Source organism: Sciurus carolinensis, chromosome 2 (genome assembly GCF_902686445.1).
Source record: "Sciurus carolinensis chromosome 2, mSciCar1.2, whole genome shotgun sequence".
Classification (NCBI taxonomy): Eukaryota; Metazoa; Chordata; class Mammalia; order Rodentia; family Sciuridae; genus Sciurus; species Sciurus carolinensis.
Genome location: NC_062214.1, coordinates 24,967,370 through 24,993,894, shown reverse-complemented (window position 1 = coordinate 24,993,894; position 26,525 = coordinate 24,967,370). Strand labels below are relative to the sequence as shown.

Below are 26,525 nucleotides of genomic sequence, written 5' to 3'. Positions count from 1 at the left end.
CCCAGCCCTTTTGTTTTTTATTTTGAGACAGGGTCTTGATAAGTTGCTTAGGGCCTCACTAAGTTGCTGAGGTTGACTTCGAACCTGTGATCCTCTTGCCTCAGCCTCCAGAGCTGCTGGGATTGCAGGCATGAGCCACCACACCTGGCCTAAAATGTGTTCCTTATTGGCATTGGCAGCATATAGTTTGGTCTTTCCTTTTTTGTCCAATCTTACAATCTCTGCCCTTTAGTAAGGGTTTTTAGACTTTTAATATTTAATGTGATGATTGCTATGTCTAGGTTTAGGTCTATAACTGTGCTATTTGTTTCCTATTTGTCCCATTTGTTGTTTCCTTTTCTTTTTCTGCCTTCTTTTGGATAAATCACTGTACCATCCTGGTTTTTGTTTTTGCTTTTTTTGGGTGGAGGGTAGGGATACTAGGGATTAAATCCAGCAGTGCTCTACCATTGAGCTATATCCCCTTTCTTTTTTTCTTTCTTTTTTTTAATTTTCTTTTTCTTTCTTTTCTTTTCTTTCTTTCTTTCTTTTTTTTTTTTTTTTTTTTTTTCTTCCTTTGAGACAGAATCTCAATAGATTGCTAAGACTGGCCTCAAGTTTGCAATCTCCTACCTCAGACTTCTAAATAGCTGAGATTACAGGCATACACCACCATACCTGGCTTTATGATCTCCTTTATTGGTGTATTAGCTAAAACTTGTTATCACTTTACTGGTTGCCTTAGAGTTTCTATTATACATCTTTAACTTAGCACATTCCATCTTCAAGTGATATACCACTTCATTTATAACATCAAAAACTTGAAATAGTATACTTACATTTTCCCCATTCAGCCCTTAGGGTGTTCATACTTTTTATTTTTACGTGTGTTGTGAACTATATGATACACTATTGTTATTTTTACACAGTTGTCTTTAAAGAATTTATTGAGAAAAATCACCCAGATAGTTACCATTTCCCGTGGTCTTCAGTACTTTGTATAGATCCAGATTTCCCTGGTATTATTTTCCATCTGCCTGAAAGATGGTCTTTTATATTTCTTGTAGTGGAGATCTGCCGCTTGTGAATTCTCTCAGCTTTTGTAAGTCTATGACATCTCAATTTTGCCTCCATATGGAAAGATATTTTTGCTGGGCATAGAACTCTAGGTTGACAGATTTTAAAAAATTCTTTCTAGTAATTTAAAAGAAGTTATTCCACTATTTTATCACATTGCTTCCAACAGCAAATTTGATAGTCTTTTTTGTTCCTTTTGGGTTTGTTTTTATTGTAGATGATTTTACGATTTGAGACGGAGTCTCACTAAGTTGCTTACTAAATCTTACTAAGCTGCTGGGGGACTTGCCAAGTTGCTGACGCTGGTTTTGAACTTGTAGCCCTCCTGCCTCAGCCTCCCAAGTTGATGGAATTACAGGTGTGCCACCACATCCAGCTTGATACCACATCCTGCTTGATACTGTCTTTATCTTTGTTTATATGTAACAAGTCTTTTCTGTCGACTTTTTAAGGTTTTTCTCTGTGTTACTGGTTTTAAGCCATTTGATTAGGAGGTGACTTGGGGTAGTTTTTTCATGTTTCTTCTGTTTATGACTCATTGGGCTTCTTGGATCTTTGCAAATTTTTCATTAAGTTTGGAAAGTTTGGGGCCATTATTTCTTCAATTGATTTCTGTCTTAAATCTCTTCCTTCGGCGGCTGACTAGCCAGGTGTGGCTGCTCAAGCTGTCCCACCACCAACATCCTGCCCACTGCTCTGTTCTCCCCGTCCACTTTTTTGTTGTTTTTTTGATCCTTTTTTCTGTATTTACTATGAGATAGCTGTGCCTTCTATTGCAGTGTCTTCAAATTCACTCATCTGTTGCGTATAATCCATCATTAATCCCTCAGTGTATCTTTCATCTCAGGCCTTGTCCTTTTCATCTCTAGATATTTCGTTTACATCTCTTTTCATATCTTCCAGGTCTTTACTGGTTTTGTGGTAAAATGTATGTATCATAAAACTTACTATTTCAACTGTTTGAAAGTGTATAATTCAACGGCATTAAGCACATTCATAATGTGTAACCGCCACTACTATCCATCCCCAGAAGTTTTTCTTCATCGCTAATTGTAACTGCACACTCATTAGACGTGAACTCCCATTCCCTCTCTTCCCAACCCCTGGTAACCCCTGTCCTTCCTGTCTCTGAATTTGACTACTCCAGCTGCCTAGTACGAGTGGAATCATAAATCTGTCCTTGTATGTTGCCTAACATAGCATAATGTCTTCAAGACTTGATAATCTTTGATTAGATGCCAGACATTGTGAACTTTATCTTTTTGAGTGTTGATTTTATTATAATCCTATAAATCCTTTTGAGCTTTGTTCTGATACAGTTAAATTTCTTGGACATAGTTTAATCCTGTGGAACCTTGCTCACAAGATTTTTTTTTTTCAAATCCAGATGAGACATCATCCGGGAGCTAATTCGTGGTCACTACTACAGTGAGACCTTCCTGGTACTCTCCCTAATCCCCACGGCACCCTGCCCAGTACCATGGCTGGCGAGAATAGCAGCAGGCAGTCTCTGCCCACCTTTCCAGGTGGTTCTTGCCTGGTCTCAGGTAGGTTCCTCAGGCATACACTACTTCTCAATCCGCCAAGAACTCAGGGGGACCCTCAGCAGCGCTCCAGGGGCTTTTCTTTTTGTAGTGCTGTCTCTCTAGTATCTGGTCCTACCAGTTCAAGTCACCTTGGTCTCCCCGATCCTAGCTCCTTCTCAGGCCCTGGCGCTCACTCGTTCCATCTCGGTTCCCCCACCCGGTGCTGCAGCCTGAAACTCTTCCTGGCAATAAGCTGGGGCCATCACTCTACCGCACTGTTCAGCATCCAGGGCCTCCAAGACCTGCCTATGTGGCTTCTCTATCTTTTCAGGTGGTTTCAGGTGGCAGGTGAACCTGATCCCTGTTCTCCATCATGGCCAGAAACATAAGCCTCCACAGTTCCTTTTTAGCCTAATAGACCACAGGAGCTCTGTGAATCATGTTAGGTGAAAGGGTCCCTCGCAGAGTAGGTGCCCAAACATTTACTCCCTCCTCACTCATCGAAGGTGAGTCTCAAAGGCTAGGAATCTTAGTTTGGTAATGATTCAGCTTAAGGGAAGTCATAGGCCTAGGAACCTTGCAGTTGGACCCATGCGGGCTCAGAAGTGAGTACCCCGGAGTCCTGAAGTCCAGCACAGTGTGAAGGTGCCGTGTTGGTGCGCCCACAGGACTGAGCTGTGATGGTGAGCTCGCAGAGATGAAGGTCCAGCTACACACCAACATGAGGAGATAGAACCCCATCCTGCTGCTTGCTCTAAGCACGTTCAGGTCCCTCCCCCATGGCCAATAATCGATGCAAGACTGGCCATGTGACCCAGTTCTAGTCAATTAAGATACAGGGCCAGGAAGGTAGAGTGGCTTCTGGGACAGGTGTCTTCCTTTCTAAGGGGAGTCATGGTAACGGCTGTGTCCCAGTGTAAACCTTAGAGCTATGGCCACCACTTAGCACCAATCCAAGGATGGAACCAACATAAAGGATGGTAGGTCAGAGAAGACCCAATTCCTTGAAGATAACATTGAACAGATAATTAAATAGCCCCAAAGCCTGTCCCACTCCAGACATACATAGAAGGTAAAAACGTACAGCTGGCAACAGTGGCACACACCAGCAATCCTAGGTAGGCTGAGGCAGGACAGTTGCCAAGAGTCAAGGTCAGCCTGGGCAACTTAGCAAGACCTTCTAAAAATAAAAATAAAAAGGACTGGGGATACAGCTTGGTGGTAGAGCAACCCTGACCATCCCTGGTCCCCACCCCTCAAAATACTGTTTAGGTGGTGGCTCAACTGTACGGCATGTGCCTGGCACACGCAAGGCCCTGAATTCAACTCCCAGCACTATGGAAACAACAGAAAGGTGTTGAGTCAAGGAGTTTCCATTAGATGTCACCAAAAGCACTGTCACAGCCAGCCTCCTAAAGGGCTGGAGGGGCACCGCAGACAGTGTGAAGGGAGTTTTTCCTCTGCTAAGGAATCCCAAGTTTCCCCTCTGGAGAGTAGACAGTCTAAGGGCGTGAGAAGTGTAGACTCCTGGAGAGCGGGCCATGGCTGCTCCCAGGCCTTCCAGCCTCCCAGCTGGGGCCTGTTCCACGAGCCTGGTGCGCAGGTCGCACTGACACAGGGGGAGGCCTGCAGAGGGCCCTCAGATCCAGCAACTCAGGTTCACGCTTCGTTCTGTTGAGCAAGGGCAAGCAGACAGCAGGGACTTCCTTGAAGCTCTGTGCTGAAATGTGTCCCTAGAGGACAGTTCAAAGTCCCTGAGCTATGCTTGAGCCAGTTGCAGATTACGAGCAATTACCCCAGTTTCGAGACATCTCAGATTGGAAATGACTTGTCCAAAGTTCTTTTCCAGGCCAACAGAACAGGACAGATACCTGAGATGAGGTGAGCAAACCCTGGGTTTGAGCTCCACGCCACAGCAGGAAGTCCCCTCCTTACCCTGGCCTCCTTCCTCCACCCTTGTCACATGTGTAAGCCCCAGGCTGTCTCTCTGTGGTAGGGATCAAAAATGGGGACAGAGGCCTTTACTGCTCCAACTCCAAGGCTGCCTGGAAAAGTTTTGTTCTTTGGACAGTAGAATTTTTTTTTTTGTACCAGGGATTGAACCCAAGGGGCCCTTAGCCACTGAGCCTTATCCCCAGTCCATTTTATTTATTTACCACTGAGCCTTATCCCCAGTCCATTTTATTTATTTATCTATCTATTTATTTTTTGAGACAGGGTCTTGCTTAGTTGCTTAGGGCCTCACTAAATTGCTGGGACTGGTCTTGAACTTGGAATCCTTCTGCCTCAGCCTCCTGAGTTGCTGGAATTACAGGAGTATGCCACCATGCACTTTGGTAGAGAGTCCTTATTCCCAGAGAGAGTCAAGCCTGGAAGGGCCTTCAGCAGGCTTCTGTGCCTTTGTAAATACTGTCCTCTTGTCAGGTGACCTGTTGTCCCTTTGTCCACCTGAAAATTCCTCCTGAACCTCACAGATGTGCAGCATTCATTCATTCATTCATTCATTCCATAAAGAACTACTGAGCCTCCAACTGTGCTGAGCTTGATCCTGGGGAGGAGATTCAGCAGTGAACAAAACAAAGTCCTAAGAGTGTAGAGAAAAAGGCAGATACATAAACGACTGCACAGGATGCTATCCTATGGTGAGTGCTAAAGCAAAACCCAAATTTAAAAAAGGGAAGTGACTAGGTAATTTTAACAGAGTGATCAGGGAAGTCTTCCCTACAGGGGTGAAATTCTCTTTTTGAATATGAGGTACAACATCTGAGCTGAGAAGCCCTAATGAAGCAAAGAGTCAGACTGCAGATATCTGAGGAAGGTTATAGGCCAAGGGAACAGGAAGCAAGAGCAGCAAGTGGCTGGTATAGCCGGAAAGCAATCTAGGGGAGGTGAGCAGAGGTCAGATCATGAGAGTCTTGCAGGCTATGCCGTTTATTGGCTTTTCCTTGTGAGATTGGAGCTACTGGAAGGTTTGGAACAGATGGGCACAGCTTGACTTAGCTTTAGAGACCTACCCATCTGCTATATCCATGTAAGCCCCTGGCATGTAATAGGTGCACACTAAACATTGGTGGTCATTATCACTGTTTTTCAACCAGCTACTGACCCTTGAGCTCAAAGGGCAGGGACCAGAACACAGTCTCATGCCCTGGTGTCCCCTAGAGAGGGGTGCTGAGTGAGTGACTCAAGGTCAGTGAGTGAGCAAGCAAAAGTGGGTTCTCACCAGGTGTCGGTGCACGCCTATAAGCTCAGCTACTCAGGAGGCTCAGCCGGAAGGATGGCAAGTTCCAGGCCAGTCTCAGCCGCTTAGTGAGACCCTGTCTCCAAATAAAAGATAAAACCAGGTGCAGTGGCGCACGCCTGCAATCCCAAGGACTCAGGGGACTGAGGAAGGAGAACTGCAGCCAGCCTCAGCAACTTAGTGAGACCCTGTCGCAAAATAAAAAATAAAAAGGTTCAGGGATGTGGCTCAGTAGTTAAGCATCCCCGGGTTCAATCCCTGGTACCAAAATAAATAAATATGGCTGGGGATATTGCTCAGGGCTAACATGCTTTGGATTCAATTTTCAGTACCCCCCCCCAAAAGAAAAGGGTTCTCAGCATGAGACTCTTGACCCAGAAGAGTGAAGGGACATGTGGTTGCTACAGAGTTACAGAGTGACAGAAGCTTGTCATTGATAAGAACCCACTTTACAGAAGTACCATTGTTTAGGAGTTAAGAAATCACATCATATACCTGGATCCAAATTTGGGCTGCAGGAGCCAAAGTGCACCGCCAATCACCAGGCACATGCCAGGCAAGCCACATGGGGCACCAGCTTCTAAGATCCCCAGGATGCCTAGCGGCTCCTCCTAATTCCCCTTGCAGTGTCAGGAAAAGGTGTTTGAGACGACCCCAAAGGGTGCGGCCCAGCCTGGCCTCCGCACCCCAAATTCTGGGTTTAGGCTGTACTTGGGAGGTGGCAGAGATTAGCGTGGGCCAGGGCAATCATGGAGGGCTTCCTGGAAGAGATACAGCTTGACGGGATGGATGAGGTTCAAATTGAAGACACTAAAGACCTGGCGTCACACTCTCCTCCTCTTTTCTCCAGCTGCCCTGTGACCTCTCACCTCTGAACCATACCTGATTCCACTCCTTGCTCTCTGCAGGATAAAGCCTGGCTTGGCATCCCAAGTCCCACTTTCAGAGGGTGGCCTCAACCTGCCCATCCAGCTTCGCCTCTCAGGCAGCCACGCACCGTGCGTGAACATACCTGGCACCTTCATACTCCAGTGCTTTTGCTCATGCAGGTTGCTCTCCAGAAGCTCCCTTCTCCGGTCCCTCTTTTCAAACTTGTGCCCATTCCTTAAGGGCCAGCTCCAGGGTCCTGACTTCAGAGAAGTCTCTACCCATGACCTCCATCGTGTATAGTTGGGGCAAACTCTTTGCCGAGCTGGACTTCATTGGATTCTGTCTGCAATCACCCGTCACCACCCCAACCCGTCCCCACCCAACCGAAACCCTTGGGGAGAAACCATGCCTCATTCTTTATCTTGTCGGAGCCCTGCACAGCACAGCAAGTGGTTTGGATAAGGTCATTCAGTCACGGGGGTAATTCTGGGGTGCTGGACACTGAACCACGTGAGGCGGAGCAGCAGACAGATCAGTACCTGTTCTCCTGACTCATGTGAGAGGGGAAAGAGAGAAGATAAGAAAACAAGGTCGTTGCAGAGTTACAAGTGATAAGGAGAAAATCGTGGCGGGCAGGACAGGAGAGCCTCTGAAGAAACGACGCTTGAGGCCTGAACAAATTGAGGGAGCCAGAGATGTGCTATCTGCAGGAAGAAGATTCCTGAGAGAGGGAGAAGCAAAGGCAAAAGCCCCGCAGCTGGAACGTGTTTGCTGTATTTAAGGAGCAGCAGAGGCCAGTGTGTAGGAGTCAGTCGGCATAGAGAGATCCAAGTGGAGGTGAATGACAGATGCTGGCAAGGACCAGAGAAGGCAGGGTGTTGTCAGCTGCAATAGGAAACTGGGGCATTTGTGCGGTGTGTCAAGAGAGTTTTAGATGAGGGAGTAACAAGATCCAAGTTATTTTTACCCCAGAACAAAAAGGTTTTATTTTTCCATCATGCATAGAGAAGGCAAAAGTGCCACAAACCTCTCTGGATTGGACAATGTCAGTCTGGAAATATTTGTTAAGAAGTAGCAATATCAGTTATAGTGAGGCCAATTGCAACCTGAGTCCAGGGCACAGATCATCGAGACCATTCTGGAGGTCATCTCACAAAACATGGTAACAACTTTGGTGGTAAGTCCTAAAAAACCACCTTCTTCAAACTACTTCTAAGAACAGGTTATGGTATCAGGCCACAGCCTGATAAGAATCAGGAAGAGTCACATAAGTTTCTGAGTGACATAGAACAATTACATGGACAGTTTTACAAATGTTCTCAACTAAAAGCAACAAACAGGCCTGAACAGCTCAATTTCCCAGTGGGCTCACACAGAGAAGGGGATGCACAGGTCTTAAAAGAAGCAAAAACCCAGTAGCATTAACTTTACACATACAAGGTCATACCGGACTAGGAGAAAAACTCTAAAGTTGTAGTGTTCTCTTCTCTTCTAATTTACAAAACATATTGGTGAATCAAAAAAGTTAGCAAAAATCAGGGGACTCTGCTTCCTCTACCTGCAGGCCCTCAGCCGCCCCAGCCTTTCCTACTGGCTCCAGCTTCTTGCACTTCCGTCCCCACTAATTTTGCGTTCCAAGGTCCTAGGGAGCAAAAGACAGGCCTTACACAGGAAGGGGCCACCACCTCCCCTAAATGAAATGGAGACAGCCTGCAGTCCCTGAGGAGAAGGCAGCTCAGCTCTTGTTCCTACAGAAACCTGCAACCGGTGGAGGGGTGCGGGCACACAGGGAGTTGGATTTGGAGGAGGGAGACGAGTTGGACTAAAGTTCCTCCAAAAGAACACAGTGTAAAATGAAATGATTAACCATCCCTGCCCCCGGGGACTTCCTGGTCTGCTTAGCAGCCCTGCCCACCTTTGAGTCTAGACCTTGCTAAATGATGTGGGGCACGTGAGCAGAGGGGGCAAAGAGTTTACAGGACAAGCTCTCTGGAGACAAAGGTGAATTCAAGAAAGTCCCTCTTCTTAGTTATTTACAAAAACTTGGCTTCTTCAGTTGTTTTTGTTTCTGAGCTGTGACTTTAAGGAAGAATGGTGAGATCTAGGCGGATGTAACAGGATCCCCAGCATCCACAACTTGGCAGCCTGAAAACAGGTGGGCAGGGGAACCAGTGAAGGATTCTCTGTGGGTCCAGAAATAGGGTTCAGGAAAGTGGGCTCCTGGAGGATCTCATCCTTGCCCCCGCCTTGAGTATGTGCCCAGATATGCCAACCTGGCGGGGCTTCTGGGGGATTAGGAGCTCTCCTGAGATTGGCAGGTGGCCCACCAGGGTTCACAGGCAGTTGAGATACTTAGAGAATTGAGGGTAGGTCAAGGGCTGACAGTCACCTGGGCAAAACTCATGGAAATGTGATGGCCAGGCATTGATGGGGCAGAGCTCAGGCCTTCAAGAGCAAGCTGTGATGGGGGCCACCATGGGGTGGAAGAGCACTGGAGTCACAAAGACCGTGTTGCCCACTGCTCCATGCTCTAGACCTCACCAAGGTCATTCTGCCCAATACCCAACAGTCCATTTGGTGGTAACCTGGCCTGTGGTCCTGAGGCCATGGAATGCCCAAGCCTGGTAGGCAGGCAGCACCAACTGCCCCAACTTCACCTGGGGTGATGAGACTCAGCTTGCCACAGCCCATGTGTGGGCTGCCATGAGCACAGCCAGCACAAACGCAAAGCCCATCCTGCTGTGGCTTTCAAGCACTAGGCCTCGTCTTCCTCAGGATGCCTCATGAGTGCCAGTCAAAAATGGGTGGGAAGGCTAGATCACAGACAGTCCCAGGCCATGGAGATGGTGGCAGGACACATGCACAGCACTGGATGTACTGAAGCAGACACAGTGGCATGTGACAGTCATGTGATGTTGACACAGAACAGCATGAAGTTCCCTGGAAACAGCAGAGAGTGGCCACGAAGGCCATAGTCTAGGAACTGTGTCCACAGAACATCCAGAGGAGTCACAGAAAGCCAGAGAAGGCAGACAGTAAAGCACCCACTGTTGGCCTAAGCCCAGGTCCACAGTAGGTGGAAAGGAGTCCTATGCAGGACTTAGCCAGACTGGAACCTGCAGGCCCTAGGTGGGGCCTCTGCAGGCCACCTTGCTAGGGCTCGCCTGTCTCTGTGGGGCCTATCCCCCAGCAAATAGTACTGCAGGGGGTTGGGCCACAGGTCATCTTTGATGATCTGGGCTACGCTGTCAGCCTCTGGGAGGCTGTGCTGTGAAAACCAGCTGAAGAAGCTTAGTACTGTGTCCCGGTTCCTGTGAACCAGGGCTGGGGGTTCCTGACCCGGATGCCATTGGATCCGAGTTGCAATGGACACCACCCGGCCTGAAGACCTACACTCATACTCCTTCACTATTACCTTGTTTTCAAAGTAGGGGTTGCTCCAAAAGCGGAACTTGAACTTGCAACCTGACCTGGCCTGCCGGAGTTCCCTCACCTCCAAATTCATCAGGTAGCCCAACATGTCTTCATCCCGGGGGCTGATCATGGTTGCCAGCTGCGGGTGGTTCAGGAAGGCAGTGACCCAAAAGCCCGGAATATTCTGGATGATGAAGCTCCTCCGGGCTAGGTGCAATCGGCGCATCCTCCCAAACTTGCGCTCAAGCAAAAGGTGGGCCCTGTCGGCCTGGCCGCTCAGGGCTTCCAGTTCCCACTGGACGACCTGCAATGGGTCCACAATGAGGCCATCAAGGTTCAGGGGCCTCAGGGCCTCCTGGGCCTCGGCGCCCACCTCCAGCTTCTCCTCCCCCACCTGCTGCTTCTCCACCGCCTCCGCGGCCTCCTCCACGAAGATGGCGCCCTCCTCAGTCGTCACTTCCTCGGCCTTCCCACCGGCCCCCGCCCGAGCCCCCAACTCCTCTGCGCTACACGTTTCTGGGGTCTCGTCCCCGTCGGGGCCGCTTTCCATGCTTGGGTCAGTCGCCACCGAGACCGCTTCCTTGCGCCCTGGGGCAGGTGGGGTGGTCCCGGGGCCGGCGGCAGGGTCGGGGTCCCTGCGTCCCCCAGCTCCTGGGGCCAGGCGCTGGCACCCCTCCTGCACGGGCCCAGGCGGTGGGCTCCCGGCGGTTTCCAGGGCACCCGCCCCCTCGTCCGCCATCACCTGCGGCAGCCTCTGGGCTGGTGGGGCTCGGGCGAGACTGCGGGTCTGCGGCAGGGGCGGCAGCAGTGGCAGGTCGCGGCCAGGCGGCGGGGAGGTGCTGTCTCCTCCTCCCGGGCGCGCTCCGCCCCTCGCACCCCTCTCCCGGATGTGACTCGTTAGGGTCCTCGCGGCGGGGGAGCCGAGGGACCTAGAGTTGAGGTGGGGACTCGGCCACCCGCGCCAAATAGAACTGGCCCCAGATGAGGCGGGAAAAGGTGCAGGGGTGGACCAAGCAGGGGCAGCTTGGGGCAGGCAGCAGGGGATGGACCCAATCCCCCCTTACTGGTTATAAGCTTCCCATCACAGCCACCACGCCTGGCATTGACCATTCCCTTTGCTGGGCTCTCTCTGGGCAACTGTGGGCACTTTACACAGGATAAAGTTACACAGGCACAGCAGAGGGGCAAAAGGTATTCCTTACAGAGGCTGGCCAGACCCAAACCGGGAGCTGAAGAACACAGTAACGGGTGCACAGGAAGGTGCTCCTTATGTGGAGAACGGGAAGAAACAAGATCAGAGTACAAGGATCGCAAGCAAGCAAAGGCCTAAACCACTGCAGAGCGGCACGTAAGAAAGTATCACCTGGTTCCCAAGATCCTCCTGGGCAGGTTGGCTGAGGCCAGGTGGACCTTGCTTCACTTTGTGCCAGGCCAAAGGCCTTACCTTTTGATCAGGAGCACTCTGTATGTCACAAAGGTGGACTTCAGTACCTGGGTAGACTAAGAGCCTGGGTGGACCAGCCCTTGCAATCCACGACCCTGCAAATACAGCTATGCTCCTGTGGTCTCAGTTCCTAAACTTGTGGCATACGGAGGTCAGCAGACCTAATGCCATTTCTCTGTAAGTCCCTGTCACTCCAGAAAGCCTTGAGCTGCATCCACGCCATGGACATGACAGCTCCCTCATCTGAGCCACCTGGACTACCCTGAGATATACACCACTTAGGGGGCAAGTGGATTCTCTCGAGGTCCCAATTCATTGAGGTGGACAGTGAACATTTTAAGTGGAAGCCAGAGATGGAAGGTCAGCTCACTTCCTTTGTATACCCCCCCCACCACACACACACACACATTAATGCTTGTTAATGCCCTCATGGTACTGGGCTGGTACCATGGTTTGGACCTGGAATGTTCCCCAAAGGCTCCTATGTTGAAGACTTGGTCCCCAGTGCAGCAATATTCTAAGGTGGGGCTTCAGGGGAGTGAGTGGATCATGAAGGTTCTGAGCTCATCGACAGGTTAATCCACTCATAGGTTCGTAATTGAATGGACTGTTGGGAGGTGGTGGAAGCTCTAAGTGGGGACTAGCTGGAGGAAACAGGTCACTGGAGGTGTGCTCTGGGTATAACCCTGGCCCTTGACGGAAGGGTCTTAGCACGAGGGGTGGTGCCCAGGACGGTGATGGCATTTGTCAAGACTGGTCAAGCAATGTGAAGCAGGTGAAGAAGGTACATCAGCCTCTCAACAGTGATTGGGTACAGGTATGGGTAAAGCTAGGTTCTAGCTGTCACCAGCTGTGTACCCCAGGCAGTATGGGTGACTATGGTAGACATTTCTTTTCTTGGACAACCAGTTACCTATCCTAACAGTTTTCTAAATTCACTGTGAGAAACCACTCCTCCCCTGGTCTCAGTCTGGAAGTCACTGACAGGAACTGCTTTTGTGACGGGGGAGGGGGGGCAACACCATGGAAGCCAACAAAACGGGATGCTTACTGGGGCTTCTGTGAACAGAAGTTCTCCCGAGAGCCTGAAGAAGATTCTCCTCAGGTCAGTACTGTGTGTGAATGACAAGTCAAAAATCATGGCACAGGGGCTGGAGTTGTGGCTCAGTGGTGGAGCACTTGCCTAGCACGGGTGACGCACTGGGTTCGATCTCAGCACCACATTAAAAAAATAGGTATTTTGTCCATCTGCAAAAAAATACATTAAAAAGAGAGAAAATCGTGGCAGAATTCTACCCTCACACAAAGGGAGAACACACTTTGTAGGGCCTGAGGATGAGTTCCCAATACTACAAGGTAGGGCAGAGAGACGCAGGAATGCTGAGGCCAGGAACGTTTCAACCTCTGAACCAAGCCTGACCTGAAGACTGCTACTGCTGGCATTTTCAGTTACCTGAGATTTTGCTGTTTAAAGTCAATTTGATTTGGGTTTTCTGATCCTTGCACCCAAGATTAACCGATAGAATGATACCACTTACCTCAAAGATACTCAGATCTTTCATCTCAAAGTACATTCTGTTAATGTGAGGGCTATTACTGTCTGCCCTACACTCACCATCCTCGCTCTGGATGCTAAAGATGGCTGGAGATTCCAGTTTTTCCCAATTCCAGGCTTTCTCCAACCCCTTCCCAATTAGGTTCACAACTGCCAAACACATCATTCAGAAGTTTTTAATAAACAACTTCATTATAAAAACTTTTTTTTGAAAATGTAATTCTGTAAAACATTGAAAAAAATCTACTTTAACAAAGATATGCCCTGTGCATTTTCTAATGGCACTTATATTTTACAATTAAAAACCTTGTTTTATATAAAGCCAAAAATACTCCAAGAGGTTATTCACTGTGTTTACAAAGTGCTAGAAGGTTTTTGTCTTGTATTTTTCTCTCTTTAAATAATCTGGCGTTACGAAAGAGTGGCTCCAAAGCCTCGACCACGGGGAAGGAGGGAAGAGCGTGAGAAGTGGCGTTCAGGAGTTCTAGTGCCCGACATGCAGAGGTGGAGAGGTGAGGATCAGCGCAGGAAGGCCGCTGGCACCAGAAGCCACTGGACTGGAACACTTCCACACCCTCCATGGAGGCACTAGATTATGATGGGCGAACACCCCTTTCCCTCGCCAGACCCTACTCTCTGGTGGTGAAGGTCACAGCCAGTTCCTTCCACAGCAGGATCAGAGCTCCAGGAGAGGCCAGGGTAGGGTCCCAGAGGAATCTGGACTTTTCTGGCCAACACCTGCCTAAGGCAAAGTTTCTTATTACATAAATATCCTTGTTAAAAAGCAAAATATTGATCCTGTACAATATAACCTGTTAAAAAAAAATCGTGCTTAAAAACAGCTCCTAGATAAGAAGGGAGGTGGAGAGGGGGGTGGATAAAATAGCTACCTAAAGGGAGGAGGGAATTTAAAGGGGCTACTAGGGGAAGTTTAGGGTAGTGGGAGAATTTCAACTTAAGACAATATCTACGAGCAAAAAAGAAATCACACCTGCTTCCCGGATTTCCATTAACAAAATGCCACTTATAAAAGGTTGGGGTGGGGTGGCGGGGCTGGGGGGGGGGTGACTCACTGGTGCACCTTTCCCTGCCTCCCAGCTCACTAAGATGGTACAGGGACCCTTTGGGCTGATACCTGGGCATGCCAGTATCAGGCCCCCAGGACTATATCAGCCCTGACCACCTACTGTGCAGGGTGGGCAATGCCTCAGCTGATCGCTGATGGGCTGGAAGAGGTGGCAGGGAAAGAGAACATTACTCCTTTTTTTCTGGTCCCTGATTGGTTTGTGCCACATGCCATGGTTCCCATCCTGGGCACATGTCCTTCAGAATCTCATGGCCTCTGTAGGGGTACTGAAGTGAATTTGGGTACTGAGTACAGATAAAGTTATTCTTATCCTTTGAACAGCCAGGCCAAAAGGGCTTTTCTGAGCAAGGGGTGGGAAGAAGCTTAAGAAACAGCAGGGATATGGTCCAAAAAGATGAAGGCAGATAATGTTCCTCTGCACCAGCAAAGTTCACAGTGACGGGAAAGTTCCTTGTGGTAGTAAGGGTACTGAGGAGAGACGGGGCGGGGGGTGTGGGTAGGTAGGTGAGGGGGACGAATAGGAGAGGACAAAGAAAAAAGACAGGAGGTGATGGCCAGGCCCCAGTTGTAAGATTTTAAATAGCTCTGCCTGTCCTATAAGGTTCCTGGTATCACAAATGGAGGGAAGAGTCAGGAAAGGGCAAACAGAGGGTAAGACTCCCCTAACAGTCCAGGACTTTATCTTATATGGTCCAGGGCACCCTCTAGAATCTGAGGGTGCAGGGAAGGTGGCAGGCAAGACAAAAAGGGCTGCTGGGTCTAGGGAAGAGCAGATACATGGAGACTGGCAGCAGTGAGTCCTTAGACTCTCACACACCATTTCCTGTAATACCAGTTCAAATAACATGCATGGCATGCAGGAGGTGGCTGTGTACCAAGGTAGATGCTTTTAAAAATAAATTTTAATTAGTCCTTGGGACTCACAGAAATGAATTTTTAGAAGCAAATCACCTATTCCAATGCTAAACTTGTTGACATTTTTTATAACTGGTTTTGTTTTTTAAAAGGTATCCCAAGCTACCTTGCCTAAATCAAAACACGCTTATTATTCACTCCACACTGCATGCAATCAAGGATCAGGGAGCTAAGATTTTAAAGCTTTCACCTAAAACAAGGAGTACTGGCCTGGGCTGAAGCAGAAGCCTGGGACTGGACCTGCACAGTTCCTGAAGACTCAGTTCCTGAAGTGAATCTAGACGGAAGGGGGACAGGAGGCCTAGTAGGAGGGTGAGGCAGTTCCTAGGTAGTTTTTCCTGAAACCCTAGTGGAGAAGCCAGCACGAGGCACCCATTGACAGAAGTGCTCAGAAACTGCTGGCCGCATCTGTAGGAGTTAACAGTAAAGAGGTAGAAGTGTGTTTCTGAATCAGAAAGGAGGTGTCTAAAGAGGGTCCCACAATGGTGGCCCCTGAGCTGCCTCCCTTCCATGCATGGAAAGAGCCCATGCAGAACTGAGATGAAGCAGGGCTTGGGGTCTGGCGGGGTTCTGGGTAAGGGTTGTGCAGTCTGTAGCAGGGAGCCCCACGAACAAAAGAACTAATCACTTCTTTCAAGAAGCTGTGCTAGATACTAGGGGCAAAACTGAGGGGTGCTGAACCATGGGAAGTTCTTGATGGAGAGCAGAGAAACCTATGCACAGTGGCCATGAGTCCATGGGGACTGCAAAGTGGAACAGACAGAAGGGACACTGTGGATAAGAAAAATTTTGGTATGAGCGGCAACAATGATTAAATAGGACTCAACTATCTGCCCAGTCCTAACATTCTGAAAAATCTTCTTCCAACATTTCCACAACTTCCTGGAAAAGGGACAGGCAGGAGGGAGACAAAGGGCTCATTCCCTCTCCTTTGCAATCCACACCAACCTGGAACAGAGTCCCTCCTTGCAAGACATAAGAACAACAGCTCATGATGTTGCGGGTGGAGGTCAGGGGATGGGGAGGTGATGGATGTGGGCATGCCTTTCATTTCTTCCCCTCTCCAGTTCAAAAGGAGGATGAGGGGGTCATGATGTACTTGGAGAAAAACAGAACTGTAGACCTGTGAGAAAGCCGCTCCAATCTTCTTGCCTGTCTCCTGTGGACACTGCCGAGGAAGGCAGGAACAGACGCAGTCATGGAAGATGGCAGAGACTGAAGCAGTCCAAAGTCAGTTTATTTCCCCACGGGGGAAAAATGTGACCTCAAGTGAAGAGAAGTCAGCAAGACCCGACTCCGCCTTGTAAACAGGGCTCCAGTTAACACCAGGTACCAAGTGGTTCAGGCTGGTGCCAACTGAAATGGACTGGTGGGAATGGATTTATGGTGTGTAAACAGTGTTCACTGCAATCATTCTAAGGCTAACAGCGTGGTAAGGGAGGTGAAATGGTGTATCTGAGGCAAGTGTGTAAACGGTACCGTTGCTGGACAACACTGACTGAAAACAGAGCTGGTAGTACAGTGGGGACGGGGATGATCGGGAGAAACAGAGGCCTTCTCCCGCCTGCTGGCTGGAAGCAGATAATGGAGCCAAGTGACCTCCCACAGCAGGGTCTGACCAACTAACTGCTGTAGGGTCTGAAGGCTGGGACCAGAGGCGGGCCTCTTGAGCTATTTCTCTTGAGGTCATCCAAGGTGAAGTCCTCGAGTCTCCAAGAGGCCTTCCTCTTCAAAGAGGAGATGGTTCTGACACTTTGGAGAAGGAGAGGGCTAAGTGTGGCTCCCAATTCAAATTAAAAAAATAAAAATAAAAGTAAAAATACCTGAAAGTCCTATGGTAGGAGATCTTTTCACGGTGCTGGGGCTCAAAGCTCCTCCTGGAAATGATCCTGGAACCTGAACCCCCAAACCAAGTGCTCCATACAGACACTGGAATTTTTGCTTTTTGAACCCAGCTCTGAAAGCTCAGCTGCCTTTGCAGACGAGGTGGGTACTATGGCTCCCTGACAGAGCAAGAGACTGAGCTAAGGGCCTCCGTGTGGGCTACTGGAATGCTTGGTGGAAACGAGGCAGGGTGGTGGTACTCAGGCCAGAGGTGAAGACAGGAGGCAAGGAGTGCAGAGGCCCAAAGTTCAGTGGCCCCCCAGTTCCTGGGGAATCTTGAGGCTGAGCTTGCAAAGTGGTGAGCAGGGGCTGTGCCTCAGCCTGGGAGTAGCCCATGACCAGGCCTCCTGTGGTCCCAGGCGGGTTACACGGCGGCAGGTTGAGTGGAAGAAAGCCCAGTAAGTGGGAGAAGTCCACATTAGCAGCGCAGAGGGCCTCAGAGAGGTTGGCGGGGCTCTTGGTGAGCAGTGCTTCATCTAGGAGGGCCGCAGCTGCCGCCGGCTGAGGTGAGGCGGGCTGGGGTTCGGCGGATGAGAGAGACAGGCTTCCAGGAAGCTCCGCCAGAAAACTATCCACCTCCACTTTGGGCAATTTGTCGGGCAAGTATGAGGTAGATCCAAGCTGGTATTTTGGAGGGAGCTGAGCAGGGGAAGAGATAGGTGAGGATTCCAGAGGGTAGCTCATACCCATGGGCAGCGTGTTGTGCACCAGGGAGTGTGGTACGCCCGCGCTGGGCATGGTAGGGATGTGGGCACCATACATGCCCATGGGCAACATGCCAGGGAAGGCCTTGGCCCCCATCACGTCCCGAGAGGCCATGCACAGCACAGGGCTCAGTTCTTCCTTCACGCTGACTGTGGAGCTGCAGCTGAGTAGGCCTAACATGTCCACTGGCTCTGTCTTGATCTTGAGCAGCTCCTGTGAGTGGCTCTTCTTAACATGACGGGTCAGGTGGTCCTTTCGGCCAAACCGCTGGGCACAGTACTGGCACAGGAAGTCCTTACGGCCTGTGTGCACCACTAGGTGCCGCCGAACATCCTTACGAGTATAAAACCGCCGGTCACAGTGATCACAGGGGTGCTTCTTCTCCTTGGCACCACCTGCTACCCGACGTGAGTGGGCCTTCAGGTGCTCTAGCAGTGCCTGGGTACTCTCAAAGGTCTGCAGGCACACCTTGCAGCTGAGGTCACCACTGCTGGCAGCATGCATGGCCAGGTGGCGACGGTAGCCCAACTTTGTATTATAATTCTTACCACACTCGGAGCAGTGAAGGGCCTCTTTGTTGGGGTCGTGGGTCTGCAAGTGGTTCCGCAGATGGTCCTTACGATGAAACATCTTATCACAGTACATGCACTGGTGGGGTTTCTGGGCTGAGTGGGTGGCCATGTGCCTGGGGGTAGGGATGGAAGACAGGGGAGAAAGTAGAAAGAAGATCACAAGGGCTGACTAGACAACCAAGGTGTCCACTAATAGGAAACTAGATATAAAAACTATGGTAAAGCCATGCAACAGGACACCATTCCAGTTATAATCTATGCCATGTCCTCACAAAATCTACTAGTTATTCTTCACAGCATGGGTTGTAGTAACAAACAAAACAAACAATCCGAACATCCCATCTATCAATAGGGAACTGGTTACATAAAGTATGCTAAATCTATAAAATAAAAACTACTGAAAAAAAGAGGTATAAAAGTGCACAGACAATGGTATTCTGTGTTTAAAAAAGGTGAAAAACATGCACATTTACTTGCATGTGCTGAAAATATTTCTGAAAGGATATATAAGAATCTTGACATCTTTGGTAGCCTATGGGCAAAGAATTGGACAACTTAAGGGATGGGTGTGATGGAGAATTTTCATCCTTTCAGTACCTTCCGAATTTTGAATTATGTCAATGTATTTCCTTTTCAAAAAAAACTGTGGGTAGGGAATGTAGTCAGTGGTAGAGCATACAATCAATAACACCACAAAAAAAAAATAAGTAAATAAAAATAAAAATTTAAAGGATGCAATAACTGAAATATATCTAAACTTCCTGATCTGGAACAAGTTCCCAAGATATACTGAGCCAATTCAAAAAAGGAAGTTCAATATAGTACATGTAATATGATTCCATTTGAAAATAAAAAAGGAAGGAATACATATTTGAATGTCTTAGGAAATGTACACGAGAAACAAATCCCACTGGCTGCCTTTTGGGAAAGAAACAGGGGCTTCAAGTGTGCATACAATTCATCTTTCACTGTGTATCCACTTATAACATTTGAACTACTTACCAGTAAATCAGTAACACTTTAAGAAATGTTTTAGTGGTAAGGCACACCTCAGCGTCCCTTAGTTTACCTGCTCCCATCTGGTTGGAAAGCAGCTCAAAATTCAGGAACTGTAATCCACAGCTCCATATACATTATAACTGAGCAAGACAGGGAGGTGCTGAGTGATCGAATCTACTTTCTTGACTTTGTAGGTGGGGAAACTAAGACCCAGAGGTATTTAGTAACTCACATAAAATCACAAAAGAATTATGCCAGGGCTCCTGTCTCCTGGACCAGGACTTGTCCCATAGCCTCCCACAGGCTCCCAGACCATCTCTAAGGAAGTCTGAGAGGATGGTTCTAACTTGAATCCCTCTAAGATATAGAAGCACACAGAGAATCAAAACATTCCTGAGAACCAAAGACAGTATCCTGAGGACAATCCTGGCTTCCACACTGCGGTGTTGCCTATTTTAGTTCCTTCCTATGAACTGTTTTCCTGATGAGGAACTGAGGCTTTCTGTGGTCATTTGTTGATATATTCACTTGTTTACTACTTTCTAAATACCTCCAATATTAAGAAAGCAAACTCAAGCAGGGTCTGAATCCCCATCCATTTGGCTTGATAGTCCATCCCTAAGCAACTAACACTTACTATGTGCTAAGCACATAGCAGGGGATCAAAATACTAGTTGGGTAGATGAATGAATGGTTAGATGACTGTGCACCAGGCCAATTCAACTCATTTGTAAAGGGCAAATTCATAGTTCCTCTAATAGAAAGGCAAGGATAAAATGAAATTAGCTTTCGAGGCCCCTCCCCACCAAATCTGCTCTGCCATATAGGCCTTAACAAAGGCTTTCACATTCCATTTCATATTAAGTAGGGTTTCTTGGGCTTACAAGTTTCAGAAAAGCAGATGACCCAGAGGGCACCAGGGACTCTACAGAAACAGAAGTAATCATCTGAGTCAAGCTGATTCAGTAAAAGCAGCACTGTAGGACCTAAAAAGCTATGTGATCTTGGATAAGTTTCATCCCTGCTCTGAACCTCCACTTCAAAATTTATAGAGTGGATCATAAAATCTTTTCTTCCGAAGTCCTAAGACTGATTTCTAATTTCTGGCTAAGATTCTGATATTTACCTAACAGGAGTGGAGAAAGTAGTATTGGAAAAAATGTTCAGTCTAGTTTAGTCACAGCTGATACTGTTCCTATCAGATTCTAGTTTCTAAATCAAAAATACCATTATTTTTTAGTGATGACTTCAATCTGTTAGAGTTCAGAGTATACTTTTGGACAAATTAACCTCCACTCTTCTGTCACAGATAAAGTCCCACATTTGGTGGCATCTATCTAGCTCTGACCTCTGGGAACCTCAGGGCAGGAAGAGGTACGGGAATTTCACCTACCTATACAGCTTGTATTTGGAGGCAAAAGCCTTGCCACAGTGCAGCTGTGGGCAGCTATACGGTCTCTGCTCTGGATTGGGGAGACTGTGAGGCCTCAGCTTCTCCCCATTTGAGAAGGGTGTCCCCGAGATTTCACATTGGCACTTCACTTGACTCTCTGCCTCCCGGGCCCGAGGCCTGGGAACTAGTTTCCAGCCCACTTCCTCCTCCTGCTTTGCATCTTGAATCCAGGGAGGGACGCTGGTGAAAAATGTGGTCATGGCAAGGCTAATGGCGAAGGGCCATGTTATTCAGAAAGCCTCCCCATCAGCTCAACACAGGCTCTCCGCTCTGTCACAGCCTTCAACGCAGCCTTCAGAAAACAATCTCTTCACCTGAAATATCAGAACACCTGGTGTTAGGAAGCCCAATACCATGAGAACATGGGCTCTGGAGGCAGACAGATCCCATTCCAATCCCAGACCTTCCACCTACAAGTTGTGTGACTTTCAATTACTTACCTCCCTGAGCTGTTCCCTCAATTATAAAACAGGCATAACAACCACCAAAATTTTAAGGGTATTTTGAGGATTAAGTGAGACCATAAATATAAGACAGCAGAAGGCTAGGTACCTAGTAAGTGCTTAGTGGAAACTATTATTACTAGTACTACCTAAGCTAATAAGAAACAGGAAGATATAAGTAACTAAAAGCCCTTAAAACTCTAAACTTTCCCTCTGACTTCACTTTTACATCCTTGCTACTGAGTCTAAAGGCAGCAATTCTTCCTTCTCCTCCTCTTTACCCTCCCCCCCTCATCTAATACTTTCTACAATCTCCTCTTCACAGAGGTGCTAAGGAGCAATAAAATGTCCAAAAGGCAACAGAGAAGGAAGAAGCCTTTACTTAGGAAATTTACACCCCAAGAGCCAGCCCCTGTGCCAGATGTGCTTCTTAGCAGCACTCTGACGCCAGGAGGTTCTGTTTGAGGAGGCAATAGCTGAGCCAGTACTGGTTCCCATCCTGACCTCCATCACCTCTCTGGTTCTCTTGGTCTCCAGGTCCAGCCCATACCTCTGTGGCAAAGCCTGTCCAACCCCCAAGGTGCTGAGCATCCCCTCTTACAGACTCTCAGGGCACATATGCATTTCTCCATTAGCACACTTGTATTAGAATTTAGATTTCTCCACCTGACTGATTCTAAGGGCTCCTATTATCTATTTTTCATCACCATATACCTAGTATCTAGAAAAGAAATGTCAACTTGAAATCTGATCCATTCTATTGTTGGCAGAAGTGGTACAAGGAAGGAAGGAGGGAAGGAACAATGGTGAAACATCTTTTTTCCTGACACCAACTCAGAAGAAAGGGATGGGAGTTTCCATACTGATGCTCAAAAGGGGCACAACAGACCCCACATTCACACTCATCAGTGCACCACAGATTACCAACTGTAACGCAACGGAGATTCCCTTTGAAGAGATCATGACAAATGTAGTCAAGAGTCTTTTCCATGTGAAGAGAGCAAAGGGGGTATCTGGGGACTGTCCACAAGAATCTGGGGAGGGCTCCAACTGTACAAACTAGCTGTGGGCCACAGAGTGCTTGCTCAGCTCATTAGCACCTGCTGCTTACAGTGACCATTCATCCAACAGACTGGCCATGAACGAGATGATAGTTATCAGCGGGTTCATGCCCCAGAGAGCTTTGCTCATCATTAACATGAACTACATCCTGTTCAGGAATCATTCCCCTTGTTGAAGAAACATTGCAACGTACTGTGATAAACATTTCCCCATCATGAGTGGAGATGTGCCTAGAAAGATCTGCACACAGGTGGCCACGTTTTATGTGAATCATGTGCTGCAAGGGGGTAGGCAGTACTAAAAACTAGACCCACTTGAGCCTTCAAGTCATTATGGCATATTTGTCTGCTTCTCTAAAAACCTCAAGGGCCTCTGTCTTTGGCTTTCATTGTCTAAATCCCCTCCTCCTTGGCAAGGGTGGAATTACCTGTTTATAATACTAGTGCTTACTATGCACCTTGGAACTAGGAAGAGGGTGAACTTGAGTGTACATGTCTTGTTTGGTGGGAATTTCCCCTACCTTCAAAGTCAAATTCTGTTCTCTCTACATATGTGAAATCATGCACTTCAGCCTCTGAAAAGTTGGGAATGGCAGCGAGAGGAAAGCAAGTCACACCACTCTGGCTGATCTAAGGGGAGCCGAGCCCTGGAAATTCCGTACAAACTCAGAAAGAGAACGGTACAGCCCCACCTCCCACACGTCCACCTCATCTATTCTCTCAAACATGCACAAACAAGACACAGCAGTTTAGCATGCTGCTACTGAAAGAGTGAGTAATGGGCTTCTAGGAAAGAGGCTGGTAATGGCTCAGAAGAGCACATGAGGTTGTACTGATAGAACAGGAGGAAGGCGGGAACCATGTGCTTGCCTTGATCTGCTTTTAATGGGGTTAAAAGAAAAGAGCCACCACCCAGATCCTATTTCTCTAGACCTTTTTAAAGGCACAGTAAACTGAGAATGGTGTCACAGCCCTATAATCCCACTGACCTGGGAGGCTGAGGCAGGAGGAGGATCCCAAGTTTGAGGCCAGCCTTAGCTACTTAGAGAACCTAGGCAAACTTAGTGAGAACCTGTCTCAAAATAAAAAATAAAGGGCTGGGGATGTAGCTCAGTGGTTAAGCACACCTGGGTTTAATTCTCTCTCTCTCTCTCTCTCTCATACACACACACACAGGCACAATAAAGACCTTACCTACTGTCACCAACAAGCTGTTGGATAACCAGAGTTGCTAGTATTACCTAGGAACTCTTAGGAATCTAGTCTCTCTGCCCTTTGTTTGCAAACTCCTGTGATCCAGAAGATTCCTGGATTTGTGTCACATAATCAGGCCTGTTCCTTCAGACTTCTTCTTCCTCCACAAAACTGTAAAAGAATTCTGCTTCCCTTTCAAAGCTGCTCTTCTGGTCTCACGCTCTAACTGTAACAACTCCAGAAAGCTGACAGAACCTGTTCCCATAAAACAAACACAATCCCTCCCAGACTGGTATAACTCAGTATATTTTCAGCCTAAGATCCTTTCTGGCATCTGATCTGAGGGGGGTTGGCAGTATGGAAAGAACCTTGGACTTGCTATCAGAAGAGCTGCCACTTAACTGGCTGTGAAATCACAAGCGAGTTACTTTATTTCTCTGAACCTCACTTTTCTCAATTTCTAAAACAGAGATTCTTCTCCTTACCTATAAGATTCTCCCAGAGGATTAAGTGAAATAATTCTCTTAGAAGTGACATGAAACATATGCTGAATACATGCAACGTCCTCTCTGAGGTCCAAGTTGCATCTGCCTCTTTTCTACACGGCACCTGACTAGTACTTCTTTTTTCCCTTTAGTATCTTCTCAAGCCTCAGAGTGAGTTTCCCTCCCTCCCTTTTCCCTCAAGACTAACCCTTAGCACATTCACTCTAACCAGTTGCTTCACCTTCCTCCAGCACATCTCCTGGGCCAAACTTTTCTCTTGCCTGGACAGCCAGTTTATTATGCTTTTATTACACTCTCTTCTATTAAGTCTCCATACCCCAAATAGGAATGCTTGCTCAAAACTGTGTGGTTTCTGGAAGCTGAAATGGAGACATACTGCTCCTGTCTGTTGTGTGCCATGATGCCTGCTGCCCTCTGATGAAACTATAGTTTTTATGTTATTACATCATCTCTATAGAAACTGCGTTCTTTCTCCATTATTAGCCAGTTTCCTCATCTGCAAAGCTAAAAATACTTACCTCACAGGCTTGCTGTAAGGATTATTTTAGGCAGGTATGTAAAGGGCTCCGCATTGGGTTTGGTCTGCCATAAGTGCCCCAAAAAAGACAGCTATTATCTTTTTGTATTGAATTGCATATTTCTGCTTTCTACTACCACACTCCAATTCTCCCAACTGCCCCCCAAAATACTGTTGAGCTAGTTCCCTGCCCCCGCAAGGAAAGGGTTAATCTCTGAGTGTTCTTAACTAAAGAGACCCACAGAGGATTAACAGCTCCACTTCAGTGACTACCTTAAAATAGCTTTTATCCCTCCTGCCCAAGAGCTACTTGGGGATCTGAAGAACTCAATTCAACACCTGCCGAGGAGGAAATACACCCAGGAGCGTTCCTTGGGGTTGACTGAATCTTCCCATAAAGCAAAAGTCAAAATAGCAACTAGGAAATTATATAGAGAATAGGTCCTCACTTGGAACACCAGAAACAAATCCAAAAAGCACACTGGTTGGCTGGAAAACAGTGAGAAGCAAAGGGGAGAATGGGAATAGCAGCCCTGCTCACTCCAACTCACACACACAACACACCAGAGTGGTGGGAGAATTAAATTACAGGGAGGCTGGAGCGTCTCAATGACTTGCATCATTCCAAGAAACATCAAACAGGATTAACAGGGGGTTGGATTTACTCTCGGCTGCTAGTTCTGTCAGTGTAGATGGGCCTTCTTTGGAGTTCCTTTGATTCCCTACTTCCTCAGATTCCTGCAGCCTCCCACTCCTGGGGAGGCCTTAAGCAAATGGCTGCAACTCACCAAAGCCTCATTTTCAGCAGGAGGAAACTTGATTAGACACACCACCCCCCAATCTAGTGGCCTCACCTTGGGCCCTAGGGGAGGATTAGAAACCCAAGGCCAGACTATCACAGCCCCAAGCTTACAGGTGGAAAAACACACAAGGCAGAGACAGGCTACACTTACAGGTGAAAAGCACCAACTTCCCGACACTGTTGCCCGCTTATCCTCCACTTACATGACACCACCAAATTGGGCCACAGAATAGGGCTGGATTTGCAGTAAAGGGCCTGGCCCAGACTAGCTTCTAGCCCACCCCATGTGCAGTGGGAAATATTAAATTGTTCCCCAAGACTGGGAGATGGAAGTGGACACATGGGGAGTAGACAGAAATTCTGGGAGAAGTCTGGAGGTCGGGGTCTCAGGAATGGGAAGGAAGGGCAAGCACGGCAAAGAATCATGAGAGCGAGTTATCTGCGTATCCAAGGGACCCCCAAAAGAGAGAGAGATAAGGATTCTAAGGGTTGGAGGGTGGATCTGGGGGTTGAACATATTCTAAACTCTCTGAATTTCAAGAGAACCTCAAAATGGGTATCCCGATGGAAAATGTGTAAAGTCGTGGTCACTAGGAAGGGAACTACGGGTAGGGTTTATTTGTATTCTCCAGACTCGGGTATTTGAGGGAAGCCTCAATGCGGGTTATGTAAACCTGGCAAATGAAACAGAGGGTAAAACGCGGACTATTCGGAGCAGGAAAGAGGGGGTTATGTGGGTCGGGGTAGGCGTGTCTGAGGGAGGGAGCAGGTGCAGCTTATCTGCGTCCCCCAGACCCGGCTCCCTGGTAAGGTCGGCAGCACGTTATCTGGGTCTCCAGGGAACCTGGGGGTCGGGACAGGCGGACCCGCAGGCTGAGTCTCCAGGTCTCAGGAGGGAGGGGGGCCGGTGGGGCTTCTTTGGGTCCCCCAAGCACAGGTATGAGGTCCGGGTAAAGTTTTCGTCATCCTGGGGCCTATCTCGGGCCGGGCTGGCGCAGAGGGGGCCCCCGTTCGGGGGTGTGGGCGACCGCGCGAAGAGGCCCAAGATGAGGGCGCCGCCGCTCCGGGTGCCGGCGTGCGGGCGCAGCGAGACGACCTCCCGCCCCGCTCCCCGCCGTCCCCCGGGGCTCTCGCCGCACTCACCGCGCTCCGGGCCCCGCGCTGCGGGCCGGGCCGCGCTCGGGCTCCGCCAGGCCCGCTCAGGCCCCGGTAGTGGCGGCGGTCCGGCCATTGTGCGGTGCATTGTGGGAGCAGCGCGAGCGGGCGCTCGGGCCGTGGAGG

The 26,525-nt window shown here is 48.5% G+C and overlaps 2 protein-coding genes across 4 annotated transcripts; both read right to left on the bottom strand.

The window, feature by feature from the left end:
• Positions 1-6,952: 6,952 nt before the first annotated feature.
• Positions 6,953-11,303, bottom strand: LOC124975983 (putative testis-specific Y-encoded-like protein 3). 2 transcript variants are annotated; one of them, XM_047538556.1, is made up of 2 exons: positions 10,187-11,303; positions 6,953-9,633 (listed from the first exon to the last, which is right to left on the bottom strand). In XM_047538556.1, the coding sequence occupies exons 1-2, from the start codon at positions 10,844-10,846 to the stop codon at positions 9,475-9,477; spliced, it is 819 nt and encodes a 272-aa protein (XP_047394512.1). In that variant the 5' UTR covers positions 10,847-11,303; the 3' UTR covers positions 6,953-9,474. The 2 variants fall into 2 exon arrangements, with proteins under 2 accessions (XP_047394512.1, XP_047394511.1); XM_047538555.1 differs by having other exon boundaries at positions 6,953-10,411; positions 10,502-11,301.
• A 1,985-nt stretch (positions 11,304-13,288) lies between these two features.
• Positions 13,289-26,495, bottom strand: Plagl2 (PLAG1 like zinc finger 2). 2 transcript variants are annotated; one of them, XM_047538551.1, is made up of 3 exons: positions 26,388-26,495; positions 20,662-21,035; positions 13,289-18,382 (listed from the first exon to the last, which is right to left on the bottom strand). In XM_047538551.1, exons 2-3 carry the CDS (start codon positions 20,919-20,921, stop codon positions 17,152-17,154), a joined length of 1,491 nt encoding a protein of 496 aa, XP_047394507.1. In that variant the 5' UTR covers positions 20,922-21,035; positions 26,388-26,495; the 3' UTR covers positions 13,289-17,151. The 2 variants fall into 2 exon arrangements, with proteins under 2 accessions (XP_047394507.1, XP_047394509.1); XM_047538553.1 differs by lacking the exon at positions 20,662-21,035 and having other exon boundaries at positions 26,388-26,473.
• Between the last annotated feature and the right edge of the window lie 30 nt (positions 26,496-26,525).

Bases quoted from the DNA above. Each gene is read 5' to 3' on its own strand.
- LOC124975983 (XM_047538555.1), bottom strand. From the start codon at position 10,846: ATGGCGGACGAGGGGGCGGGTGCCCTGGAAACCGCCGGGAGCCCACCG. The intron at 10,412-10,501 runs GTGGGGGAGGAG...GACCCATTGCAG, and splicing joins AGGCGGTGGAGAAGCAGCAG to GTCGTCCAGTGGGAACTGGA.
- Plagl2 (XM_047538551.1), bottom strand. From the start codon at position 20,921: ATGACCACATTTTTCACCAGCGTCCCTCCCTGGATTCAAGATGCAAAG. The intron at 18,383-20,661 runs GTAGGTGAAATT...CCCTACCCCCAG, and splicing joins TCCAAATACAAGCTGTATAG to GCACATGGCCACCCACTCAG.